Raw genomic sequence first — 10,312 nt, forward strand, 5'->3', positions numbered from 1 at the left:
CTGAATTCTGCACAGCAACTCTATATACATTTCTTGTGACTGAAAGAATGCCTACCCATAACAAACAACTGTCCTTGGCACGAGAGGGTTGTGTTTTATATAGGGGTGGGATTTGATTAATAAATTATCAAATTAAACAATTTGAGATTAATTCATCTCAATTAATCGCAGTTTAATGTTATAAGAATATTTACCACAAGAAGCCACATTTTTCAATTTGAATGAATTTGGTACATTACTAAATCAAATGATGGACCCATACATACATTTAAACAACAAAATTGTTTATTTTGCATCAGTTTGACAGTAGCACAATAAATCACGATGGTGGCTACATTCAAGTTTTTATATCACCTCCTTTAAACTAAAGCTCTTTTAATGTCTTGAAAAGATTTGTATAAGAATTGCAATTTTAAGCATTTCAAGTCCATTCAGAGTAGTGGAAACCCTGGCCATTGTGTAGCGAAAAACATCCCTGAACAATAGCAAACAGATTCTTTTGTTCAGGGATTCCTCCATGTTTGTTGTTATCATCCTAGCTGCGATGTGTCTTGTGCATCAGTGTGATCAGCGGACCAGGAAGCAAACTGTTAAATTAAAAACGATTAAATGTGATAAAGATTTTAATTTATTTTTAATTAATTAATCTCAATTAACTTGTTAAAGTCCCACCACTAGTTTTATATCTTCCTCACATTCGTCTGCAGAGAAAGTCGTGCCTTTTTGATCCAGACAACAGTTTCATGCAGGTGTGTTAAAGCTATCACTAAATTAACCATTCGTGTTGCCTTGTTCCAGGGAGATTTGATTCCTGTTTCTAACAATTCTCAGTTACCGTTCTTTAAAGAGGCAGGGTCTCATAGTTGTCACGAATCAAGAACGTGGAGCGAGGCCCAATCGCAGTGGTGAAAGTTACAGGAGGCAGGACCGAGTCAAAAACAATATTTTAATAATTAAACAACAAAATCACAACTGAAAGCGTCACCGAACCGGGAGAAACAAAGCAAAAACTGAATGTCCAAGCAGAGTAACCAAAACTATCAGAAGCAAGAGTCCAAACAGAAAGCGTCACCGAACCGGGAGAAACAAACGAACACAAATCTGGAAACAGATTGACAAAAACACGATGAACAGAGATAGTCACAAAATAAACAAGGAAACACACGTAGACAGGAAGAAACAAAACACTAACTGAGGCACCAGGGTTTAAGACAGAATAATCAAAATAAAGCTAGCTAGCGCACAGAACGAGAGAACGAACAAGGAGAGCCACGAGAATCAGGAGTTACCACAGGGAACAAAGGAGAGCGTCATCACAGGAACTAGAGGAGAAATCACAGGAACTACAGTCGCAATTACAGGGAAACAATAGGAGACGATCTGGCAAACGGTGCTGGAGTCCAGGTGCTCTAATACATGGGTGATCAGTGGTTGATTGGCTCCAGCCGTTTGCCACACAAACAGGAAGAAACGGAGGGAGAAAACAAAAACAGGAATCACGTGACAAAATAAGCAGAGTCATGACAATAGTTTCATAGTTTTAAGTGAGCATATGCAGGAGGTGTTTTCTGGATGACTTCACCTTTGTAGATGACTTTCCTCTGACAACTTTTGGCATCATTCTCTCTGGTTGTGACTTTTGGCAGTTGGTGTTCTTCAGTGTTAGCCAGGTTCAGTTCCGGTTAGGCATCACTATTGACCATAATCATCTCAAAATTGTCAACAATGATGATTCGATTTTTTTCTCACCATAATCATTTATTTGAAATCAATATCCACACACTTGTATTCATGAACAAAGGACACTAAAAAAATTTGTATAAGACTGTAAGAAAGTAAATGCTTTTTTAACAATAACATTGACATTTAATATGTTACGCAGTTAAATAGAATTTGCAGCATACATTCATAAAAGACAAAAGGACTATGATGCTTTGGAGAGTACAAAATTACAAAATATGAACAGTAATGAACAAGGTTAAAAATGACAGAACAATGGTACTACTACTACTATAACTACTACTGTCTTGTAATATACTTAGAATTACATCAATGCGATTTGGCAGCGGGGAGCAGTGGGGAAAGCATTTTCTGATGAATGGAGATTGGCTAGTGAACTGTTGTTCAGCTAACTGAAGGTTTTTTACAAAACTTCGACATCCTCTGAGAATATGTTGCTGTCTGTTATTGACTGGATGAGAATGCCTCTATGCGATCTACTTTGTGTTGATGTAGCTGGCAACAAGACCTTTGAAAGTGAAGCCCAGGTAGAATGTGATGTTTTCGTTGCTGTGGGGCACAGAACCTAAATGTATAGATCGAAGTCTGAACTTCCTCTTTTTGGGACCAGCAAGGTAAACGTCTCCATCTTCGGTCCAGCCTGACACACACTTCAACATCTCAGCAATCTGAGGACTTCTCCAGGCCTCCCCGCTCAACCACTTCAAGCGTTTCTCAGAGACATTGGACACCTTCACTAATGTTTCAAACTTCCTCTTGTGGACAAATTTATCCAACCCTTTTCCTCGTCCGAGGAAGAAATGAGTGTAAAGTCTTCTCTTGCGCTGTGGGATGTCCTTCATCTTGTTGCCGTAGCGAATATTAAGTTCCTCAACTGCTGACAACACCGTCTCATATTTGGCTTCTTTTTCTGTGTCCGAGTCATGATCATCAGGCCAAAACAACAACGTCATCAAGAAGAGTGCCCCTGGTGAACATTTCTTTCTGTCAGCGGGGAATTGTTTGCACAGCGCCTGCAGGTCTCTCATGGAGGGTGACTTTGTTTGGGGAGACAAGCAGTTCAGAGTGATATGCGTCAAGATGTAACAGATTATGTGTTTTTGGCCAAGATTTGCCTTCAGTGGATTGCTAGGGTAAAGAGAAAGGATCGTCTTCAGGTAATGTACTGCATCTCTGTGGTCAGTTAGTTTCGAGAGTATTGATGTCATGTTCCCCCCTCCAAGTTGATATATGAACATCTGCTTCTGAAATGGGGTTAAGTTGTTTGGGATTGGCTGTCCTGCTTTAAAAGTAGTTTCGCTGAAGTACTTTCCAAACACTGAGGATCTTTTTGTCAACCATGACAGCGGGTGGCTGATCTTCTCCTCTGGACTACGTGATGTCTCTTCCTCATCTCCATCAATTTCGGTTTGGAAGTAGCTCAGATCTTCTGAAATCCACTCCAGTGAATCTTGTATGGTCTTGTGGAGGTTTTTCAGTCTGTCATGAAATGGTTTCCACGATTCAGAAATTTCCTGGGGAATGTAGTCTGTTAACAGGTACTTCATGCATTCTGCGTGACCATTGAGTGTGTTTGAAAACACAGGTGACTGAATCAGCTTCAGTAGACTGCATCCAACCTCAACCTCAGCAAAATACCCTGAATTGTTCACATTATCCTTGTCTTCTTTATCGGCTCTCTGACAATCTTGAAAACACTCGATGGCTTTTAAAGCAGTCTCCACTGCATCTGCTATACTGTCCGCGGTTTTGGGGACATTGTTGTTGTCCATGGCTTTGCATTTCGCCTGAAACCACTTTTTGTACACTTGGCCTTTTGTGTCCAGAATGAAGGAGTTGTTGGGCTGCTGTTGTGCAGCAACTTCTGCCCAGTGTTTTGCATCCTCAAATTGTTCATATTGAATGTGAAGTCGAGCAAGGTGCTGTGCGAAAAAGGCATCTTTATGGAACCGCTCAAATGCTTCCTGGAGTAAACCAACTGCTGGGTCTGGGCCGCCCTCGTGTTTACAAACATACTCAATGAGAGGAGAGAAGAGACTGTCACGATTATCACCTTTGCTTGTTCTGGACCGCCGGATGAAAAGAGCCCTCAGAAATGAATGATATTCGTGCTTTCCAAATCTGTGTTCAAAAAGTACAGTTTCCTCAAGTAGCTTCAAGGCCAACTTGCTTTGAGTCATTTGGTCACACAACAGTTGTTCCAGAATTTCTTTCGCCACAAGTGGATGGATGATTCTGATGGATTCAATGTGGGTTTTATCGTCCCTTAGGTGTAGAAACACAAGTTTGGCCTGATCGCTGAGTGAGTTTTCAAACGTTTGTTGCTGAAATCTTTCCATGTGAATTGTCAAAGCTAACAAGGCTTCACAATGTGACCGAGAGATGTAGGAGTTTTGGACATATGTGTTCAGCAGTGCCACATAATGCATGAGGCTGGTGACGACAGGTTTACGCTCATTGTCCTGAAGTAGGTGTTTGACAAACTCTTGGATATACTTTTGAGAGAATCCTTCACTCATCAGGACAAAGGTCAGAATGAAATCTGGCTGATACTGCTGCTCAAGTATATTTCGTTTGGCAGCAAACTTCCTCTTTTCCTCTGCTGACAGTCTGTGAGTGACTGACACATCTTTAAGAGGAGACTCTTTGCTTTTTCTCTCTGGATCATGGGACCTCCTGCAGCTCAGCAAAATGAAACAGGGTGTTCCACTTTTAATCTTTTTAACATGCATGGCAACCTCTAGCTCGTTTCTGAGGTCCTCCAGATATTCTTTATCTGAGTCTTCGATAAGGAGCAGTACAGGCAGACACCTCTGTGGATCTTTTTCTTCGTACTGTCTCAGCTCAACTGCATGTTGTGCAACAACCTCAACTGATTTGTCAGGTTTGACAACTGCACATCTCAGCTTTCTTCTTTGGTTCCACAGCAACTGCCTTGCGACCGTGCTTCCTCCACTTCCAGGATGATGGTTGATGTTTATATAGACCACAGGGTCCGGATCATGCCATCTTAGGTTGTCATTAAGAATTTCAGAAACATCTTTATACGCATCTCTTTCAATCACCTCTCCCACATGTCCGTGTTCAGCAAGCCAGAAATTCATCCACGTCACTCGCCCTCCTCTGTAAAACTGCTGCTCAATGTTCTCCTTTTCCTCGTGGATGAAGTCAGTGCTTGTGTCATCGCAATGATTCACCGAAAGAATGTCCAAAGAATACATTCTTTCCTCTTGCTGTGCAGCAAGAGTTGAAGTCCCATTTACAACAGGTAATAGTTTGGCAACTCCTGCGCTAACAGGCTGCACCTGCTGCAATATTGCATTAACGTGGCTCATTTTCAGACCAACAACACTGTTGGTGTCCACGGCGTCTTTTCCGCAGGAACCCTCAGCAAATGCCTGCCACTTTGAGAAGGTTTCCTCAGATTCACAGATGCAGATGATGTCTTCATGACCTTCCATGACAGCATAGAATTCGTGGAACGTATGCAGTAGTGGTTTCTCAACTGCGGATGTGAGGAGGAAAATCACTCGGAATACTCCTTTAGGAAGGATCTGTTTGGATATCAGGGACACGGGTTCCTTCAGAAGAGTCAGTTTTGTTCTGATCCATGTCATTTCATCACATGCCGTTTGATCTCCCACAAAGTCAGAACGACCATTTGGAAAAATCCAGCTGGTTTGCTCGAAGAGGTTCAAACGGCTCTCAAGTTCTTTGACGGTGCCAGTTGGAATTCTGTAGCTCTCCAACGAATGCATGTTTGCAACATGATGTTGAAGGAATCTGCTGCACAGACCTGAGACCTTTGAGTCTGGGTCAAAGTCAAATACACAAAAGATGTTGAGGTTTAGCAACCAGTCGATATTGCTGAGGTCAGCAGGTGAAAGTTTGTTTGTCACAAAAACAAACCATTTGGCTTTATCAATGAATTTCTTTCCGTCTGTCATGAGCATCTTAAGTTTCCTGCCAAGGTTCTTGCAGAGGACTGGAGCACTGTAGAGATGACTTTTTTCTGCCTCATTTCTTTGTGCATCTCGATCGTTGACCCGCTCGCAGAAGACATTGATGTCAGTGTCAGTCACGGGTTCAGTTTTTGAGCCCACCCTTCGATAGATCACATTTTTCTCCATTTGTACTTTATTGCTGGACTCGTTGAACTTGGGCAAACTAACAGAATACACTTTGCTCTTGACAATACTACTTAGAGGCACAATGTCGACCTCCACAATGTACCTCTTCTCTGGGCTTTCACGATCCATCACCTCTATGAACCTTGGTGGCCGCACACATTGGCGAATGTGATCCTTATCCGAAGAGAAACTCCTCTCAATGTAGTTCAAGGCATCTACATATACATCCTTGTCGCTAATGGGAACACCTATTATCTCACCGTGCACATATCCTGAATCCTCCCTGCTGTCCATCACGCCAAAGTGTATTGTTCCGTTTGTCCTGATATTCATGCAGCCAGTTGCAAATTTAAGAACCTCGTAGGCAAACTTTGCTTGGAGTCTGGTGCGGTCCAGGGTGGCCGCCACAGCAAAAGACTTGTATTCATGGCAGGGAACTATCAGGTCAAAAGCCCCAGATTCTGGCAGCAGGACTCGATTCTTCACATAAATGAAATCAAGTGCATCCTGATCAAATGGTCGCGGTTTGCATTCCTCTTTAAAGTTACTTTTGCCCACAGTACTCTCTAGTATCATCGGACCCTGGATAGGATCCTGACCCACTTCCGCTTGGCGTGTTGTAGGTGGAGCTTTTGGTGATTTAGTTTTCTTAGTTTTCTTTTTCACATCAACTTGCTTGTCACTGGCAGAGTTTCCTTCGAGCTTCACCCTTTGACGGTCGATGAGCTCGTCTCTCTTTGTTATAATTAAAAAAGCAGGCCCAAGTGCCTGGCAAATCTTAGTTGACAAGAAGTCTGCATCCAGATGAAGAAGGACTTTTCCATCTACTTCCTCATTATATATTTTCTCCACGTACTTCTCCTTTAATCCGATAGATCTCAGCCAGTCCCTGACTTGGTCTTCAGTCCAGTTTTCAAGAGGCGTCTGCTCTTGTTCAGCTGTAAGGTGAGACAAGACCACAATTATATCATGAATTGCGAATCACATGTGACTACATACAGAGCAGATAACTCCCAGTGTAAGGGAGCCCTATGCTGCTAAAGCGCTGGGGATAAACCCAACTTGGATTTGACTTCTTAACGAGAAGTTTATTCATTTTGGATTTATTCCCACTGTTTGTGTGTTATGTAGTAGGATGTCAGATTCCATTATCTCATTGCTCAATTTTCAAATGTGGCTTATCCACAACATAGATCTCATCGTGAAGGAGAAAAAAATGATGACGGTTTTCAGTGTTTTTTTCTTTAAAATAGTACATTTTGTTAACTAGCGTATTCCGAACAATAAGACGCAACTTTTTTTGTCACGGTTAGCGACCTAACTTAAGTGACGGTGTGGCTCATGCATACATTTTGCTTCATACCGCCAATAAGTTTTTGCCTGGTCGCAGCGGACTAATGAAATTACCAAACAGGTCGCAGTGGGCCAATCAAACAAATCAAATTGACGTGCACTAAATTCTTCAGGTCAGTTATTCTGCGCTTCATGCACATCTCCTAATCATGGATAATCCACGCAGACATGCATACGACGCAGCTTTTAAGTTAAAAGCAATCAATCTAGCTGTCGGAGAAGGAACTAGAGCTGCTGCACGTAAGCTTGGCCTAAACGAATCCATGGTGAGACGTTGGAGACGACAGTGCAAAGAACTGACTCAATGCAAAAAGACGACAAAAGCTCTCAGAGGTAATAAATGCACATGGCCCAAACTCGAAACCGTTCTTGAAGACTTGGTATTTTTACAGCAAGCAGACGGACGAGGTGTTTCCACCGTGCAGATCAGAATGAAAGCCAAAACAATAGCCACTGAAAAGACGATAGTAGGTTTTAAAGGTGGACCATCGTGGTGTCTCAGATTTATGAGGCGAGAAAGCCTTGTCTATCAGGGCACGGACTAGTTTGTCTCTCCCCCCCCAAACAAAGACAGCGGAGAAATCCATCGGATCATAAATATGGACGAAGTACCTTTGACATTCGACTGTTAGCAAGAAAGGTGAATTGTCCGTCACCCTGAAAACAACCGGCCATGAGAGAACGCACTTCACTTGTGTTCTGAGCTGCACGGCATCTGGACAAAAGCTTCCACCCATGGTGATTTTTAGTGCTACACCAAGCGTCCGGGAGGATTTTTTCACAGAAAAATAGCACTGCTCGTTTTGGACAGCATGCGTGACCATATAACAGATTCTGTGAAAGCGGCCATCAAAAGGACAAACTTAATTCCTGCTGTGATTCCTGGGGGCAAAAACGAAGTTTTTGCAGCTGGTGGACAATAGTGTGAATCGTGCATTTGAAGCAGCACTCCGAGTTGAGTGGGAGACGCAGATGATGAGCAGTGAGAAATCATTCACTAAAACTGGCCGCATGCGAACAGACACTTTTGCGGAAGTCTGCCAGTGGATCTTGACAGCATGAACAGCATGGAGTCGCGTCAAAAAATCCACGATTACCAACAGGTTTCGAAAGGCTGGACTGCTGCTTGGTGAAGAGGACAACACAAGCTCAAGCGCAAATTTGCCTCGAGACGAAAGCGACGTTGAGAGCGAGAACGAAAGAGAGACTGACAACATGTGTGACGAACAAATTCTGAGACTGTCCAATTCCGACACAGAAGAAGACGACTTTAGCGGTTTTAGTGCGCAGGAGGAAGGTGAAGATGATGATCACTGACTTTTAATGAGCCACATTACTGCTGTGTTACTGCACTGTGAATGCCGTGTTACTGCACTATTACTGTTGCGTTACTGCACTTATTTAATAAAAAGTTTAGAAAAATCTGTGTAAATGTCTCTTGTTACAACATGGACACCTGCGGCATATATAAGTACAAAACTTCTTTTCATCTTAAATTTAGTGGGTGCGGTTTATAGTCAGGTGTGCTCAATCGTCTGGAAATTACGGTAACAGCATAATATATTGTACTAACCCTCCTGTACCTAACCTGAACTGAACTCCTTTCCTTTACATAGAGAACTGCAGCATCAAGTTACACTTGGGTTCACTTCCCTACATGCAGGCTTAGCTGAGCTATTAACCACATTATACGGGTAGTCGTGTCTTGAGAGGTTGATATTATTGGGGTTTAGAGGTCCGAACTTATACAAACTACAGCAAAAAATAGTTTTTCTCGGCTGTCATGTAACCATGCTCATTTACACAAGTACACACACCGTGTGCTTGTGTAAGAGAGGAAATGGCTGGTGTAGGTGTTTGCTCTCTGACACACCCAAATGTGCTCTTTCCTGGTTTCATGAAATCAGTGTCACCCAGTCACAGCAAATGTGAAAACTGCAAAAGAAAATGGCACCAAAATTTAATTCACATCAGTCAAATAAATATTTATCCACAGAAAACAACGGTGTGAGTATGCAAGTTGCTTTCAGCCATGTATCTGAGTTTATCATTTTCTATTGAAAATGAAACTTTTTGAGGTTTGTGATTGAGGCATGGTGTGGATACTGAACTCCTTTTTTTATTTCTAATAACCCATTGTATAGTTTACGAGACTGAAATGACGACTAAACAATACATTAACAAAAGTTGTGCTTACCCATGATGGTTACTCCTTATTTGAGAGGGCTGTCTGTTGAACTGTCCTCACGTTCATTCTGCAAACAAAGTAGTCGTTTTTGTTTGATCCAGGTAGGAGTTTCATGGAGCTGTTCTAAAGCTAATATTTAATTAATTTGAATCTAAAATAAAAATCACTGCTTACCCATAGCATAAGCTTCCGGACCACAGTGTTGTTTTGTAGGTTCCTCACAATCCTTCTGCAAAGAAAGTAATGTCTTTCATCCTTTTTTTTCATTGTGCTATCATCAAATTATTCATTCGTATACAAGTAGCCAAAAAAGCTTTTTAGTGAAGTAGGTTCATGTGATTGTTTTTAATGCCATTACTCCACTTTTAGTGTCGTCGAACCTTCCAGAAAACGCGTCGTTACTGGATTACTTCCAAGTTAGACCACCTCCTCGCTTCCCGCCTTTCATGCGAAACGTCCCCACTGTAACAGGTATACGAGCTGTTATTATAAAATGCCTGACACTTAAAATGCCTGTCCTGTGCTATATAACTTGGATTTGAGCTTTCACTTACCTTAAAACTGAAGGGTGGAACCCGAGTTCGCAGCCGAGACCGACGGAGCCCCTGCGCAACTCCTGAGTTTCGTTTTTGGTGAACATCGCCTCTGACGCACTCGCAGACGGGGTGGGGTGTTGGGGCGACTTCCTTGTAAATTCGAGTTGCACACCTCAGTATATTTATGTGTTGCGTCATTTTTGTTGTATTTTTTACCCTCTAAAAATATGCAAAAACGGATAAAAAAAAAAAGACTTTTTGATCAAGCGCAACCATTCACGCTTCCCTTTCCCTCTGCGTTTTATTAAAATAGCAGATGTACTTTGACGATTCGGACGGATAATACGAATTAAATGGTTACTTTC

General features: G+C 42.1%; 1 protein-coding gene across 2 annotated transcripts; it reads right to left on the reverse strand.

Moving 5' to 3' along the window:
- Window positions 1-888: 888 nt before the first annotated feature.
- LOC128751475 (sterile alpha motif domain-containing protein 9-like) lies at window positions 889-10,055 on the reverse strand. 2 transcript variants are annotated; one of them, XM_053852512.1, is made up of 5 exons: window positions 9,966-10,055; window positions 9,792-9,873; window positions 9,586-9,640; window positions 9,421-9,478; window positions 889-6,808 (listed from the first exon to the last, which is right to left on the reverse strand). In XM_053852512.1, exons 4-5 carry the CDS (start codon window positions 9,422-9,424, stop codon window positions 2,217-2,219), a joined length of 4,596 nt encoding a protein of 1,531 aa, XP_053708487.1. In that variant the 5' UTR covers window positions 9,425-9,478; window positions 9,586-9,640; window positions 9,792-9,873; window positions 9,966-10,055; the 3' UTR covers window positions 889-2,216. The 2 variants fall into 2 exon arrangements, with proteins under 2 accessions (XP_053708487.1, XP_053708488.1); XM_053852513.1 differs by having other exon boundaries at window positions 9,775-9,873.
- Window positions 10,056-10,312: the final 257 nt, after the last annotated feature.

This window comes from Synchiropus splendidus, chromosome 19 (assembly GCF_027744825.2).
Source record: "Synchiropus splendidus isolate RoL2022-P1 chromosome 19, RoL_Sspl_1.0, whole genome shotgun sequence".
NCBI classification, from domain to species: Eukaryota; Metazoa; Chordata; class Actinopteri; order Syngnathiformes; family Callionymidae; genus Synchiropus; species Synchiropus splendidus.